Source organism: Amphiprion ocellaris, chromosome 11 (genome assembly GCF_022539595.1).
Source record: "Amphiprion ocellaris isolate individual 3 ecotype Okinawa chromosome 11, ASM2253959v1, whole genome shotgun sequence".
Lineage (NCBI taxonomy): Eukaryota > Metazoa > Chordata > Actinopteri > Pomacentridae > Amphiprion > Amphiprion ocellaris.
This window is the reverse complement of record NC_072776.1, coordinates 23940804-23959199: the sequence shown is the minus strand read 5'-3', so window position 1 is coordinate 23959199 and position 18396 is coordinate 23940804. Positions and strand designations below refer to the sequence as shown.

Sequence of the window (18396 nt, the reverse complement as noted above, 5' to 3'; positions counted from 1 at the left end):
AAAGCAATCCAGAGTGATGTCTTTTTTGTTCAGTTGTGAAATCACTCCAGGCATTGGAGACCTTCTTGTTGCTAAATCCCATTCTTGCCCAAGCAACAGTATAGACAGACGGAGACAGTAAAGCAGAGCTGGTGCAATCAAAACTAAAGCAAAATGATGGTTTGAGAGTAGGGTAGGAAGCTGATAAAATACCTGCAGATTGCTCAATAACTCAGCATTCTAACATATTCACGACAATGCTAATGGAGATGTCACAATGGAGATGTCAGGTCAGGCATATGGGTTTTGTAAAGCGTCTTGAGACAATTTGACTGTAATTGGCGCTATATAAATAAAATTGAATTGAACAAGAAGCAATACTTTAGTTCCAAGTCGATGCCAAAAATTCTGAAAATGTGACACATTTTTCTGTGGTACCACAGTTACTCTAGATGCTGTAGGTACTTCCTATAAAGCTAAACAGCATTTTTAATTACGTTTGGACTGAAACATGCTTTCTGGATTTTGTTTATTTGTAAAGTATCACAGACACATTTGAAATCAATATTTCATTGCCATTTATTTATTGCTTCACTGTTGCTTCTTTTCAACAAGCTAATCCAACCAATACATTAGATGAGGCAGAACTCAATTCGCCTGGTAAACCATAAAACTTACCATGTAGTTTTGGTGCCTAAACTTAACCAAGCTTCTAATAAATTATCATTTAGAAAGAGTCAACCAAAGCGTGACATTTTCCTAAATCTAACCACGTAGTGTTGGTGACTAAGCCAAACCAAACATCGAGTAAAAACCAGAATCAAATGAGCGAAAGCGGAACTTAACTCACAAAAATAAGGATCCACACAGGACATGAATCCCAGTATCTTGGCTGAATATCAAGTTATTGGCTTATGCCTTCCTCCTTGTGTGGACTTCAAACTGGAAGCCTTTCTAAGACGTAACATTTTCATGCTTTAGTAAGAAAATGCATTTGTTAAAAATATGATAATACAGTTTAGTTGCATAGGAACACAATTTGAGGTAGGCTTCTAGAAAATAGTAATGTGGAGCAGCAACAAGTCGGCACAACTTGCAGAAAACAAAAATACATACCTTTGTGCATGGAAATATTTCACATCTGAGTCAATTCTCACTTTGCCCAAATTTGGCAGTTCTTTAGAAATTATTTTTGCAAACAAACTGTACATAGGCTATTTTCTTGGATGGTAGGTCCTGGACAAACTGGCAGTTGTTTGAACTCTACGCCACTTGTAGATAACTTTCCCAGCAGCGGAATAGTTTAAGTGATTCAGGGATCTTTTGAAATCTCTTATAAAGACTCATAAGCATCCACATTCTTTAAATTCTGACAGTGTCAGAATGCTCTTTAGATCTGGGCATATTGACGGCATACACTTCAATAGCAAATAGAATACAAGAACCTCGATGTCAAAGGTTTAAGTAAAACAGGTTCCACATGGACCTTCTAGTCACTGGCCCCTAATCTGACTTGATGTGAAGGTGGGATAAATGTTCTTACTCTTCTGTGTGATTTGTTTTTTCAGAATGAATTAAAATTGTAAAAATTCCACCAAATGTCAATTTTATAACATTTGTTTGGCTGTATCACCGTAAGGGTCTAATTCAAAGAGGATCAAATGCTTGCTTGTTCACACATTTTTAAAAAAGTAAACAAGTTCCTTTGACCTTTTCCGCACGACTGTACTTGCATCATGACTTGAAATTTGCTTCTGAAGATCTCGTTATGTGGCCTGACTTGCCCTCAAGAATTACAGCACCTGTCAAATACAAGATTTGTCTTCAACTTGGCCCTGAAGCTTAAAATGTTTTTAAGCTCTGCACTGTAAAAAGGCAATCAGCAGTAGCACCACAAGGACCCGACTCTTCACCTACTTCCATATGCTAATTGTCTGTAGCAAGGTTGAGCTGCAGGTGCCGCTACTTTAAGTGAATTGGAGCTGTGATTCTTTCAATGTGCTACTTTACCAGTTAAATAACAGTCTGAACTGGTACAAATGTGTACCCTTAGCTATCAGAATCGATTTGAACCTCTGCATTGGATCAAAGGATTTAATTACATGCCTTTCATGGTTCATTTGCTGCTCCGTTACTTCTGTTTTTGAGGGCTTACAATCCTGAATTAAGAACATGCAGATGAGTAGAAACATGCTAATACATTTCTACAGCAGTAACGAGCTCCGAACCCTGAGCGACTCCTTCTCGACCTCTCTGCCTCCTTCTGTTTTCCCTCCTGTTCTTTAGTCGTAGCAGTGGGAGCTGTCACTTCTCTTCCTGTTGTTACTCGGCCTCTCAGCGGAGCCCCAATTACTGAAAAGCCACCGGCCTGCTCCCCCCAGACCAGCCCGGTAACACCTGGTTAGCGAGCCACTAACCACACACTCATCACACAGACAGAACTCAGCCGAGCTTAGCGGATGCTGATCATGTGCTGCCTACTGCCCTACGAGTCACATAGAAAACCTTCCGTAGGACACCAAATCTCCACCTTCAGTTTCTCCTGCTTTTGTTGGCTCCAGCTGAATCTGCACACGTCTGTCAGTTTGTCTCTTCTGATTATGTAAAGCATTACTTCTGCAGAGAGTTACAGGTTACTGAATATAGTTTAAGCTTGACCGCTGCAGTAATGAACACATGTACTGTGAACCACTGAGAGGTTTGCCTCTAAACGTCCTGAACTCCAAGCAGTTTCTGGGTACTTTGTGACATTTTCACTCACTGTGGGCTCATTTTTCACTGCAATATAAGTTCCTGCACCTCTACAGAAACAGCACAACCATGACTAGAAGAACAAAGAATCAAAACATTTATTTTGGGCAATATGACAAAGCTATGATGCCATAAATCATAAATAAAAAGAAGATGAATTATTTTCTTAATTTTACAAAAAAAAAGGGAAACAACTGGAAGAAACATGTACCATCTTTTTCTAAGTTTCCACATTTGATACTAACAATGGAAAAAAATTGTCTCTACATACTCCAGATATTTTAGTACTTGGTACATTTGTACTTTGTTTCCATGCTTTTCTCCCATGCGCTCTGTCAAAAAAGACAGCCTGCAGTTGAGCCAAAAGGTCCTGACTTTTTGTCAAGTGACTGTTGGTCATAACTGAGTTACTCATGGTTTTTTTTTGAGTTGAGAAGCTCAGAATTTTTAGTTTTTTTTTTTTTACAAAATCAGGTTAGAGTAAATGGTGTATTTTTGGCAGATTTTTAAATGAAACATGTAGAATAAAGCGATTGTGATTTAAAAAAATAACTACTTTAGCTTAGATTTGTCCAGTATTTGCATCAAATAGTTAAAAATCTGACTTTTATTTGTGTTTTTACATTTTAATGGTTCTGTTAAATGCTATAATTTGGGTATGGAGAAGGTTAATTGCAGCCATAATTTTATTAAAATGACTAAACATCCATGTGTGCGCACTTATTCATAAGTGCTCACATGGCTTCATGCACATTGGATCCAGTAGCAGTAACATCCATCACATGCTCTGGACATTGTCTAAGTTTTCATCCCCTTACAGACTCTGAAAAAAGAAACCCACACTCTTTCTTAAACTGAACTATTGAAGTCAGGCATCATAAAAGGATAATTTCTGATAATGATCGCATTAAGAGTGATGAAAACGCCTTTGTGCATAAGAGCACAAGTAGCCTATGTGACCTGATGCTCGAACCCGTGAGCTTTCAAAGGGACACATCAAAGTGATAAAGGCCTTCAATAGCACCTATTATGTATTGAAGTTTGAGCTTCCACCTGACTGTGACAGCTACAGGCCATGAAACTCTGACTGCACGGTTTGAGACTCGGGCTGCTGCTGCTGCTACACACGAACACACTCACACCGGCTGTTCAGAGGGAATTAAACTGATGTGCATTATTTTCCTGGAAACTTACCCCAGTCATAGCTGCTACTTGCCTCAACCTTAATGTCAAAACCAGGTCTTTGCAGTAAAAGTTAAAGATTTAAGTTGGGGAGATTTGGTTTTTGTGTGACTGTGATCAGAGGAGAAACTAGAAAAGCACTCAGAGAGCACAGTACTCCACCAAGGCTGCTCAGATGACGTATTATTTCCGACGGATGAAATCTTTAATAAAAAATGACCTTGCGCTGAGCACAAGCATCTGTTATGCATGTGCATGTTATGTATGAATACCAAATTGCGTGTAAATTACTCTTACAACAGTCTGTTGATCAGTTCATCACTTTTGGCAAACCTTTGTTTTGCTACTGTTAAAATAACCGTTCCTTCCATGCTTTTATTTTGAAGACGTATTTTAATGTTGCGGGCTTTTATTTTGTCACCATTCCAGCAGCACAGGAAGTGATTCTCTAAGAAGCGGTTTCTTGACATGACGAAGACGCTGCGGAAAAGTCAGAGAATTCAAATAAAGATGAAAGAAAACGGTTCCACGCTGTTGCTGTCTAGCAAAGGATGTGTCTAAACTTAGAAGCACGTAGCTGGAATGGAGAAAAGCTCTTACTGTGAAGAAATGAGTGAAGGACAGAAAGGTGAATTTGTGTTCAAAATAAGGCTGACGGCTGAACGTAAATAAAGGCTTTGTGAAACATCAGGAGCTTCACCATTGTCTGGCTGGGGTTTGCTACATTGCGTGACCTAAATATATGTAGCAGGCTGCAGGAATTGGTGGGACTCAGAAACACCCCACAGTTTAATCATTTGTTCCTTGTATGATTTCCAACTGATAAATCAGTCAATTTGTAGCAGGATCGCAATCATGTGATCGTCAGTGGGTAACTGACATAGTGTTCACATGGTTACAGCGACGCTGTACCGGCTGCTATGTCTCTCAATGGGAAATCTTTAACAAAGCTGTAGATCGAGACTATAAGCCGCATCACTGCCAAAATCTAATCACTTGGTCCTTGTGTCATTTCTGACCTTCTCTGAAAATTTCATCCAAATCTGTTGCTCCATTCTTGAGTAATGTTTCACACAGACAGACAGATTCACAGACAAACGTACGCCTATCGTCACATAACTCCGCCGTTCCTTGGCGGAGTAATAAAACTACTCAAAGCACACCTTAATACAGTGTTTTCTTACTCCACAAGGTGGTGCCAAACCAAACCTCTGCTGTCCAGCTGCATCTGTCCTGCAGGGTTACACAGTTAAAAGCGATTTCCTATTATGAGCTGACTTTAATGATCTGTGTTCACAGTTATAAGAGCAATATACAACCAAAGATAAGGTAAACCAATGATTCAAAACTGCATCACTGAAACTGAAAGGCACAAAACAAACTGCATCCACTGAACGTAAACATCAGAGCAAAACTGGTCAAAACATAGATTAGAAAAAGGTCAAACTTTAGACCAGACAAAGACCAAGGAGGTTATTCATGTCTGATATCTGTTGTTCATATGATATGAAGTCCAGATACACTGGGATTCTATATAAAGAGACACAGAATAGTGATGTGCAGAAACTATTCACTGTGCATTAATGTAATCCACATTAACTCGGATTGTAAAGGCCCTTAATGAAAATTTGTTCTTTGAGATATTTGGCTAAATGAGCAAAACTGACTTGGCCATCAATGAGAACAGCAGTCAGAAAGTTACAGAGGAAAAATGTTTTCCATTTAATCTTGATTATATGACCTTTTATTGATTTTAGTTATCACTTAATCTAACTACCCAAATCCCAATTTAGTGCACAGAGAAAAAAAAGTGCAACAAAGTGAACACCTTAATGGATCGCTATAATTACTGTTACTAAGTTAACAGAACCCAAGCAAGATGAAATCTGTGTGAAGTGAGCAGATTCCTATCAAGAGTTGAAAATAAAGACTCAAATTATGGCTGAAGAAATAATCAAAATATCAAGATATCCAAATCACAGGAGCTGTTAAGTTCTTAAAAAGGTAAAATATGTCACAACAAACCATTTTTAATGAATCTGTGTAGATTCTCAGTCATCCCGGTCATGACAATCCTCAGAGCTTCAGTAAAAGCAACTGGATTTTTCTTTTAGGTTTTTGAAGATGTTTTAGGAGAAATGCCTTGGGATGTTTACTTTCAAGAAAATGGAACCGGTCTATGTGTAGCGTGCATTCAGCATCTCGCCTTTTCCATTTCACATAGACGTCTGACTGCTACACATAGTGTTGCTCTGTGGTGTTGTGCGGTGTGTGGGGAGGGTTTAAAAAGCCTTAAAATATATATAAATAATAAAATAAATATGGTCGCTACTTCACAGATTTTCATCTGTCTGGATCGTAACTCCCATGATAGACGAGGGACCTCTGTATACATTTTTTTTTCAGTGGGGAAAAAAATGCAAAAAAATTACAATTCCCCACTAAGATTACTCCTCATTTCACAATATCTGCCAAACTAATTGCATATTTTTCTGCATCTCACTCAGCCCAAACTCAAATTCCACAGTAAAGATTAGTAGAATGCATGAAATCCCAGGGTGCATTCCAGTACCTGCACTACAAAACTACATAGTCCTCCAGAAAAAGATTTTGCGTTGTATGTTGAATGCAGAATGCCAAAAATAGTAGGATGTTCCTCTACATCTGGTCCCATTTTTGCACTGTGCCTTTGTTGCCATAATCTTTACTACAGTGAAAGATTTGTCACATACAGTTTCTGCACACATAGAAGCAAGTTTGCATAACAGACAACAGCTCATTTATAGATGTGACAGATGTGTGAGTGAGATAACAAAGCTTCAGGTGTAATATTATCACTAAGTGCCAGCTGTGTGCATGTTTAATGCAACACTGCAGACCTTGTAAAGGCAGCTGTAGTTCATAGTGAAGTAAAAAGAAAGCAATTTGGAGTCCCAGTGTATTTGCTGTTTGATCAAAATAGCTCTCAGTATTTGCTGCTTTGTAGACCACATGTTAAGAACTGAACAATCTCTGTGACAACTGATAAAACTCCTCCAATGAAAGCATTAAGATGTGGCTCAAAACTCTACAAAATTTCCATTAAGTGCTGCTTGTGATGAGAGGGTCGATGTCAAACTACCGGTACTATTAGATAATGAACCTTCAATTACTTAATGGATATTCAGCAGATACATGCTTCATCGCAGGAGTGAAGTTTCCACTAGAAAGAATAAAGGTATGATTTATGTTTCAAGCTTAATATACAAATTAGCATCGAGATTTTTTGGAAATTTAAAAAAGGACTAGTTCAGGGATGTCAAATATGTGATCCGTGTGCCAAAAGAGGGCCCAGTCTGGCCTGTGGGATGGCTTTGCAAAGTGTAAAAATTACAGAGATGACATTAACTGCAAATTGTACATTTGTAAAACTGGAAATTTGAAATAATTTCCAGATCTTGACAAGTTGTTGATCATAAAGTAAAATATACCTGTGATCTGTAAGTTGTAATGCACATATGTAAATGATAAATTGAATTTGAATTTCTCTCGGGATTAATAAAGTATGTATCTATCACAAATCCTCGTCTTTAAAATACACTATACACACTTTTTAGGTTTAAAAATGGGTCATAATGATAAATCCACTGTTTTGCTCTACAACTTCCTGATTGCATTGCATTATAAACTACATTACCCTGTACATGCATACTGTATGTAGAGACAGAGTTGACAGTATGAAAAATATTCTGGGAAAATACCATGCAGCCTGTTGTCATGGTAACATCTGCACTTATCCCTCCTCCTCTGCCTCTGTCTGTGGGTGGGCTGCACCATTCCCTGGATTAAATCATCATGTATTAAACAATTCTGCTGCCACAGAAATTCAAACTTAGTCACAGTCTAAACATGTGTAAAATACACATATGTACCTCTACTTCCGTCTTAGGATCATTTAAAGGGTATGAATTTGACAGGAATGAGCTTGAAACAGCAGATGTAGTTATGTTGATTGGTGAGTTTACTTAGAGACTCCTTATAATAAAGTGCCCAGATTTAGTCCAAGCTGTGTTGCACACTTTAAATAAGTCCCTGATGTGGTTTAATGACTTAAACTATGATAATGAATGTGGTACATATCAGAATAGCAAATAAAATTATTAATTTTTTATTAAAAATAGCTATAATTTGGTTGTTTGTAAATTTTTCACAACAATGCAGAAGAAAGCTTGCATTTAATAATTCTAAAGAGATTCCACCTCGTATTACTCTCATTTCCATGTGTATTATAACATTAGGTCCAAATTTCATGTGTGATTTCTATAATCATTAACAGTTATGACTTTTATGAGTGAAAAAGTGAACATTTCTTATTGCTACTCTATTCAAAGACTTACATTTTAATCCAATTTCTCAGTTTCAAATTAGACAAAAGCTGCCTCAAACAACTGGAAAATAGTAGAAAAACTAAACTTATCATTGAATATTCATTTTCAGATCATGCCTCATGACAAAAATATACACCAGTAGGTATTTTCATGAGTCTGTGAGTCGTTTTTAATACGTAGCCTGACCGTATCTGTAAAGTGTGGAGGTGTTGAGAAAACGTGTTGTTTACACCCTCGTCCTCCCACTCCATCTCCCCCTGTCCCCCAGCATCTGATGTTACCTGACATTGTCGTGCTTCTGGATGTAGATCTTGTGAAACATCATGTCTTCCTGCTTGGCATTTATGTCAGCTTTCATCTCCATGGCAACATGGCGGGGAAGTACTGAGAGCAGAAGACGCTCCTGCAGTAAAGAGGATGGAGGGTAGTGAGTTCAATGAGCAGCTGGGAGGGGACTTGTAGTTATGTATGAGGAGGCAGAGTGACTAACGCACCTGAGTAGCGGTGATGCATAATGACGTACTTTAAACCATTGTGTTTATAGAAATGACATAGTGCTAGTCTCAGAATCATGAAAGCCCTGCATAAAATGAAGGAGGAAGGAAAAAAGAAACAAAAAGACTTAAAATATTTAAATTGAAAATATAATAATCTGTTAATGTGTATGGAGAATATTGGTGTGATGTGTGATTTTCTGGTGGTGTTGTCAAATTTTCTGAACTGCAAAACCCATCCGCAGCTTTAAAATCCATGATGTCTTTACAAAATCACCAAAATGACACAATTTATCTGTGACAGAACCTGTAAAAACACAGAAAATTGTTTACAACTTTCTGTTCGGTCAGGAAATTTAATGTAATTAAAGCTAAATATGATAATATTTCAACAAAACTGCTTTATCCTATGTCTCATTTAAAAAATTAGTCAAAAATAAACCCTGACCACTAGCCAGTTACTGTAAAAAAAAAAAAATAAATAAATTAAATCCTCCTTGGCACAATAGAAAAGCTGTTCACAAAGGCTGTTTACAGAGCCAACTGAAGAAAATATAGAAGATAAATAAATATATAAGCAGTGATATATCTATACTAGGTAAATTCACCATTTTCCCCTGGTTGTAACACCTGTGGGCACTTGGAAAAATGCTGATTCCAGATTTTTTTTTTCCAATTTTGTGAAATAAATAAGCAAACAACTTCAACTTCATTATTTTTTCCTTTTTTATGAACTATGGGGTCATAGTGCATAAAACACATTTTAACTTCTCTCTACCTCTACCATGGTTGTGCTGTATCCATACAGGTGCAGAACTTCTTAGTACAGTTCAAAACAAGCACAGAGTGTGAAAAAGAAACCGCCTATGGCTAACCTGCAAAGTAAAACGTGGACCTCAACTTGTTCTGCTTATTCAAAGAAAAACAATGCCAGAGTTGAAATATTCTTTTTCTACACTACCATGTGATAACCAATAGAACTAAAAGTCTAAGTAAAACTAGATTTCCTGCTGCATATTATGCTGTGATACTGTGTTAAACTAATGTTTTACAGCTTCTCCCCTCCACTGTACAAGCTGACAGAGCCATCTTTTAAGCTTGAGTCTGATATTTAGGTTTTCTGTGAGGTATTCAACACAATGTTAATGCTTCTCCAGTATTCACGCATCCAAATCTCTCTCCTACCTGCTGCTGGTTTTCCCTCTGCGAGTGCAGACGAGCCTGGATGCACTCTCTGGTCTCCTGGAAGGCCTGCCTCTGGGAGCCCTCAGCAGGGTAATGGGTGCAAACTCCCACAATGTTGGTGCAGGAGAAGATCAACACGTTGGACACTATCTGTGGAGGAAGAAAGAAGGAGCATCTTTGTGATTCAGAGGGTAAAAACTTCTATATTGTACAAATGCAAACACAGGCATATTTCAAATCCTACAAGAGACATTTGTTGCATTTTTCATTTCACTTTCTCTCTTGTTCTGTTTATCTTGGTCAGCATAAATTTCAAGCTTACATTTGGTCAACTTTGACTCAAAAAAGTCACACGCGATTAGCTCAAAAACCATTAGAAGGCTGGAAAAAAAAGTACAATTTTTTTTTGTTTTTGCAGAATCTACTTACTGCAGATAGTTATTTTTTTGAAGATACATTAAAAAAAAGAAAATAAATCAAGACCAAATCAATCAAAATCATGATTTCAAGCTTAGATTTGGTCAATATTGATTCAAAAAAAGAATTTTTTTTTTTGCTTGTTTTTACAGAATCTACTTATTGCAGATGGTTAATTTTTAGGGACATGTTTTTAAAAAGTGGTTTTAATGAAAAATCATGATTTCAAGCTTAGATTTGGTCAATTTTGACTCAAAAAAGATACACGTGATTAGCTCAAGAACCATTGTAAGGCTGAAAAACAAGTGCAGATTCTTTTTGCTTTTGTAGAATCTACTTATTGTAAAAGGTTAATTTTTGGAGATACACATGTGGACAAAATTGTTGGTACCCCTCGGTTAATGAAAGAAAAACCCACAATGGTCACAGAAATCATTTGAATTTGACAAAAGTAATAATAAATAAAAATTCTATGAAAATCAACCAATGAAAATCAGACATTGCTTTTGAACCGTGGTTTAACAGAATTATTTTTAAAAATTAACTCATGAAACAGGCCTGGACAAAAATGATGGTACCCTTAATTTAATATTTTGTTGCACAACCTTTGTAACAGTAAATAAATATCTTTGAGTGTGGAGAAAACAAGACATTTGAAGACATAATCTCCAGGAATCACCAATCCACTTTTTAATTTTTTTTTTAACATTTACAGACCAAAAAAAAAAAAAAGAAATCAAATAATTGAGAAAAAAGACAATAATCATCAGTAGACTGCACATAGAAAAGAAGTCATGCACAGATTAATATTTTTTTGACAATACATGCAACTTTACTGGTTCTTTTTCTTGAATGTGTCTCATGTTGTGGGAGTTGTGAACTAGAACATCACAGAGGGCATCTGGTCAACTTTTTTCAAGTATTTAAACACAAAATGTGTCAACATTTAAGCCCTAAATGTGCATCAGTGCACAAATCCAATCAAGCCCATCCTGCAGTAATGTGAGAACAGAACACATTGTAAACACATCTAAATTTAATCTACTAATGTGTCATCAGTGAGTAGCCTGTTAATGACATGCAGCTCACTGTACAGCGCAGATGGAACAGAACAGGCAGAACAAGTTTAATAATTTGTTTATTAATGCAGGACAAGACTGTAAATGTGGATTTTGCTTTCAGTCTACTCAGACGTTTTGCATTTCAGCGGTAACAGCTGGAAAAACCGCAGCACAAAGAGGAAAGTTATCCACACTAACTCAACCTACACCTACTGTAAACTGAAACTGCAACTGAAATATTAAAGGAAAATATGCTAAAATATGTTTAGAACTTCAGCTGCTAAGTGTTCAGTGAAGAAAATGACAGCAAGCACTTAACCATAAAGACAGATGCAAAACTTACTGAAAAAAACATATCAACAACTGAGAAACTCAAGAGATTCGAGCAGTTTTATGACTCTGGTGTGTTTAGTCTGTAGGTGCACAGATGTATTAGGTGATTGTCTTTTCAGTGGAACAGAAAAGACAGAACTTCTGCACACTGTCCTTTTACTTACAATAAATTTTATTGGAAATAATCCAGTCTTTGGAGCTTCAGCAAGTAAAACTGAGAGACAAAGAACACGACAGACTGATCAGGTGAGAGAAATGATTTAAATTGGTTTTAATTTGATCCATTTTAGGACGTAAAGTGATTTCTTTCTGTTTATTGGAGATTCTGTCTGGCATGTTTTTTGTCCCTCAGATTTACCTGATAAAAGACCAAAATGTTGTATTTCCAATAAAATTTATAAATGTATGACAGTGTGTGAGTTCTCTCTTCTCTTACTTGTGGATGTTTCTTCCTACACACCTGTACAGACAAAATTCTTATTCCTCTGTGAACTAATGAAATTCATTTTTCTAAAGTATATGTTTTTAATTATAGATATAAACTATATTCGGGCTGGAACAAGAAGTTGTGTAAATGATTAGTCACTCAACAGAAAAATAATTGGGTTATTCCATCTCAAATCATCCAGACCCCTCTGCTTCACTCTCAGATTTGCTTCAATTTTTTTTTTATCATAAAAGGTGAATTTAAAAAAAAAAAAAGATACCTGTAAAATTCTAGATTTGATTCAAGAAGGACTTTTATTCATTTTTTAATTTATTTTTTAGGTTGTGTTGTGGCATTTTAAGATTGAACAAATAATAAAATTAGATTAATAAGATGTGTAAATCAGATTTTAGAACAAACAATGATAAGACTGGAAGACCAAACGTGTCAACTGAATTTATGCACACACTAAATAATCCTGTGGAAAGCAGCAACCCAACGGAAGCCCATGAGGCCTAGGCATAAGACCAGAAGTGCATGCCCTCTCTTCATCTGCACTCATGAGTTGAACCCGAGGTCACACTTAGCTAAGCAGAAATAATGCTAACCTAGCAGAAATAAAAAAGAGGAGGTGGTTAAACTTTTGATACGATTACATCAGGGTTGCCAAAATGAACGCGTTAACGTGGATTAATCCATCATCATGATTAATCTGATTAAAAATTTTAACGCAATTCACGAATCTGCAGCGCAGAATAACTCAGAATCACTGAAACGTCTCTGGCAATGCATTTCGGGCAGTTTGTCCAAGTAGACTTACCGTTGCGCATGTGCAAATGGGCAGTAGATCCGATCGGTAGTGGCAGAACCATAGACTGTATAATAAAGCCGTGCTCAAAAAAAAATCACGTATGCAACTAGCGGCATGAGTCAGACCCTGGCCATAGAGCTGCTGTCCTCGCTCTGAAACCCACAACTCGTTTCCCAGGAGCAACAGCCACCGCTGAGGTACTGGTATCAATGACTGACCGGGTTTGTGATTTAAAAATATGCGTGTGCACATTCATTGCAGAACACGACTTGTCGTTCACCAGAACTCAGCCACTCATTAATGTCTGCAGAAAGCTGGCTGAAGATAAAAATGCTTTGTCAAAACTGTCCATGTCAAATCAGAAAGCTGGTTACATAAATACACATGGCATAGCACCAGCATTTAAGAAAGGTCTTTCTGAAAAGCTAAAAAAAAAATCTGTTTTCATTGAATATTGACAAAGCCACTAGCCAGAGCATGGACAAAATTCTTAATGTGCTTCGTTTTTTTGATGATGATACAGCCAGAGTAACTAATCAACATCGGGTAAACAGAAAAGTGAATATTGCCAATGTCTCAACACTTACAGAAGTAAAAGATGTCAGAAAGAAAGAAGAAATAGATTTAAAAAAATAAAGATTCAGCTTACCAGCTCTTGTAGCACTGTAAATGTTTTTTCAATTGAACTGAACTGTAGTTGTTTGTAGTAAACTGTATTTATTTTCTATTTTGTTATTTATTTCTGATTATTTAAGTTATCAATTCTTAGAGTACTAAGTTTTTTGATGTTATTTGAACTGAACTATAGTTTGCTGTTATAAACTATATTTATTGATTTTGAATTTTTATTTTGCACTGTAACTGTTTAGATAGTTGTATTTCAGAATAAATAGTGCAAATGGTGCACATATTGTTAAAAGGTGGATCAATGTCCTTTTTCCATGTCTTTTACTGATTGGTTGCTAAACAAAATATTTGCACTATGCTGTAGTCAGATGGAGTACCTACCACGACCTACTGACCTTTTTTGGTATTACTATAATGTGTCGTCTGAGTTTGCAAAGGCAGCTATCTTAATTTCTAATTAGTTAGCTAGATTGTACTCCCGCCCCTACTTAAAACCAAAAAAGTTCAGGCTCAGGAATATTTTTCTGCTTACGCCCTGGAAACAGCACGTTGGGCCCTCTCGGGAGGAAATTTGGAAAAAAAACAAAAAAACCAAGACGGAACAGTCAACCGACATACAGTAAAAAGTACACTGCAGTTAATAAAGGAAAGGTTTTCAATAAACACGTTAAGTACATATATACTCTCTTCTTTCTTGAGTCTGTTTGCTCATGCAAAATGAAACGCAATTAATATGGATTAAAAATTAATGATATTTAATCGTGATGAATCGAAATTAATCCACAGCAACCCTGTGATTAATCTGATTAAAAAGAAGAAGAGGAGTGTTTAGGAGAAGTTTGCATAGGTATGTGAGACGATGTAGCGCTTTGTGTAGTCAGTTAAAATCTCGACATTTTGCTCATGTTTGTTCTGGCAGCCTCTGTATTGAATAAACATTGTTCACATCAGACTCTTAAGACTGCTTGAAGAATCTTTCTTGAGAACTTTATGAAGACTCCAACATTTGATCCAAAATTTATTTTTGAATACATGTTTGACAAAGCTGCCTGATCATCACTGGCCTTTGGTGGACAGGCTGAGTCTGAACAGTTGCTTGCTGACCCATTTTCAAGACATACTTTTTGGCACATTGAAATTTGAGGCTATGTTTCGATGAGAATATTCCAGGAACAATTAAAGACAAAAGCCTGACATTATATATTTCTATTGGAGAACAATTTTAAACTTCCAGGACTTCCGGTAGTTCTACCGGCATCAGGTTATCTACCAGGACTTTTGTTGTTGTGATATATCTTGTTATACTTGCTCGATCAGTTATGAAATTTTGACAAAAATAACTTTCTTTTCATGTGTATGACCAAGTATTTCCTATTAATAACTATATTCTGTATGATTCGTGTTGTAAATTTGTGGCACACAGCTACATATGGTTCAGAATCAAAGACTAGACATCTGCATTGTCATTTTTTAGTTAATGTACCCTCTAAGGTGGGATATTTCATGATGGCTTCAATTTATTCATATTTAAACTCACCTATAATCAAAGAATATTTAATCTACTTGTATTAATATTGCAAATTCTGAATCAATTACATGGTGAGAAATAACAGTGAAAATTTCAAGCTTTTATCTTTAATACTCCCTCAGATATTGTTGTTCAAACATGCTGTCGTGGGCCAAGCAGCCAAGCACAAAATAACACAGGTTTAAAGTTCAAAAAAAGAAGGATTTATTTTCCAAAAGTAACTTTCACAAAAGAAATGACTAGGTAATTAAATCACAGTTGTACAGCGCTTAAAAGAGGTCACCAAAATATAACTCTACTGAAAATAAGACTGACAGAACCTAAACACCAACTCAAATAACAGAGCTGCCAGAATGAGACACGGGGCAACATATATAGTGATGGATCAGACCACATTTAACACACAAGGGGAAACTACATACACAATAAATAAAACTAACTAAATGAAACCCTGATCCCCCGTATGATGTAAAATCTCTTGGTTTGGTCCATGAGAGGGCCTTCAGCATAAAGCTCTGCTCCGCCCTCAGCCCCACCTTTTGTTTGTCCAAGCAGGAAATGCCACAAAGCAGCCAGGTAACTCAAACAAAGGAGAAATGAATTACTACAAACAAATAGCAAAATGATGAAATATTTAAACTAAATGCGCATGCTAATAAATCGATTTTAAACAACTGTGTATTATAATTTAAGTGACTGCAACTCAAAATAACTAAACGTGACAATGGTGTTTGGGGGTGAGTGAATGCTGCAACCTTTTGTGTGGCTGTAGGCACAGCCATCACACATACCCTCAAATTTTGATGTGTAAAAAAACTTGTTGAAAATGGGTCAACAGGCAAACTTAAAATAAAGGTTATCTCAAAAAGCATTTGATATATCAAGCTAAAATTTCACAAATATCTTAATAAATGTCAATGTTATATTTTACAGAAAAGAAATAAGGCAAATCAGAGATGGTCAAGCAGAAACTGTTTTAAAAATTAGATGATTTTAGATAGAATAACCCAAATGTTAGCTACTTTCACAGTCTACCAATAATTAAAATCCTTTGGAAGCAAAAAATTCTAAATTTTTCCCTGTCCCAGCCTCTCAGTTGTGCAAATTTGCTGCTTTACAATTTCTCGTGTCATAGTAGTCGGATCTTAAACTGTTGATCGCACAAAAAAACAGACATTTAAAGGCATCAACTTGCATGCTGGCAGTTAAACTGTTGATTATTTAACAGAATTTATTTAGTCCACAACAGGAAATAAAAACACATGAAAAGTTACGTACATGAATGGTTACTAAACATCTAGTTCAGGATGCACCTTTCATAGGACTATTGTGGTGTGTGAGTCTGAATGAAAATGGAAAGTGCTGTATATTTAGAATTAAAACAAGCAGAACAAAGATATGAATGACTGTACAAAGGAGGTGTGACAGAGATGCTCTTTGTTTCAGCCCTGCCTGCAGAGGGGACAGTGTGTATCAACCCACTCTATGATATTTACAATGCAGACACCAGAATATCCCTGAAAAGACAGTGGCTTTCCTTACTAAAAGCCTCTGCAGAGGCACAGCCAGCTCACATGCTTCAAGAGAGTCATTGTTCTTATCAGCAAAACTTAAGTATTTAAACTTATCGGAAACATTTCAGCCAAAGCAAAAAAAGTGCAAAACTTGCTTGTCCTGAACCTGGAATATGAAGGTTGAAGTTCTTGTCTTCGTTACCAACCACTAAAAAAATAAATAACTGTTAAATTTCTGGTCAGGGCTGATTAGCAAAACCTGAGTTTTATCAGCATCCAGGCCAGAAATTAAAAAAAACCTCCTGGACTGACATGAAAACACGTTTTATCAGTAGAATTGCAGTGGGAAAAAAATAGTGGTGGGACGTGATTTTAAAAAATTAATCTAATTAATTACAGGCTTTGTAATTAATTAATTGCAGTTTTGTCAAATAGCAATATTTGACACAATAAGTGAAGTTTTTCAATTCAAATAAAATTGTGGTTGACAGTTGAATCAATGAATAGACATATATGTGTTTATAATTTAAAATTTATTTTAAAAAAGGAAAATGGGACATATAGAAAAAAGTGATTTTGATGACTTAAAGCCTGAATTTAGTTGGTTTTTTTTCCACTGTATGGCACATAAAATCAACACAAGTAGTTCAAGGAGCTTCAGAAAGTTAAAAAAAATCCAGAGATTCATTCTGTTTTCATCTTTTCTGGGTCTGAGAAATGGTGTCATTTTGATGGTTCTTTTTATAGGAATATCAATTTTTATTTATGTAATTTTTTGTAAACAAAAAGTTTATAATTAAGCTATTAAAAGAGATATTTTTGTTGTTTAGGTTATTCCTCCTCCAAGGAGGCAGAGCCTCGACAGAGTAAAAACTTAAACCACAAAAAATGTTTCATTTCTATTTATCTGCATTTTTCATCTGTCTGCTACATTCACAGATTACTGCAAATCTAAGTGCAATTATAGCGATTTTATTCAACATTTTAAGACTTTCTGTAAACTCAAGCAGTCTAGAAAAGTGGTCTATTATGGGATGGCTACACCGTTAGCCGTTAGCATGACTCGTAGCTAACATTAGCTCTGGTGCTAACAGCAACATGTTTTACATTGAGGTGATACCGTCGGCTTGAAGTGACGCAGTGATCAGAAAACTCTTTGTTGTACAATTTGCACACAATCAGGCTTTTATCCAAGCTGCCATCAGAAAGATTTTTAAAAGAAAACTTTCTGCCCAACAAGCTCAATCTCGTCTTCCTTCACTGTTCACCAGTGCCTGACTTCACTCAGTACTTCCTGTGCTTCTTCTTCACGGCTATAGACAGACTTTAGGTTCATTACCGCCACCTACTGGGCTGGAGTGTTCATCAGAGTTACCGGTGTGCCAGAAATGAGGGAACTGAGGAGGGTGCAATTAATTGCGCTATAATTTTTAACGCGTTATTTTCGCTGTAATTAATTAATTAATCGAAATAAACGCGTTAAGGTCCCAGCCCTAGAAAAAAATACTGTGAACTAAGTAAAAGTGGGCCTAGCATTGATCCATAAGGGACCCCACACGGTAGATTTGAAGTATTTCATGGTCTGGCTACTATTTTAATTAGCAATTTGGCCACATACTAGTATGTGAATGAGAGCGTGATGTTTAAGAGCTTTACATCACCAAGAAATCCCAAGAAAAATGAAAGCAACCTAATTTGTTGTTGACTTTCTGCGCTACAA

General features: G+C 36.3%; 1 protein-coding gene across 2 annotated transcripts in view; it reads right to left on the bottom strand.

Annotated features, from left to right (window-relative positions):
* adcy5 (adenylate cyclase 5) overlaps positions 1-18396 on the bottom strand; it is a 178934-nt gene that overhangs the window by 84560 nt on the left and 75978 nt on the right. For both annotated transcript variants that reach the window (XM_023277993.3, XM_035951777.2), the window contains exons 2-3: positions 9959-10108; positions 8561-8682 (exon numbers count right to left, since the gene is read on the bottom strand). In XM_023277993.3, coding sequence (XP_023133761.1) covers positions 8561-8682; positions 9959-10108 — 272 coding nt within the window. The remainder of the gene's footprint in view (positions 1-8560; positions 8683-9958; positions 10109-18396) is intronic.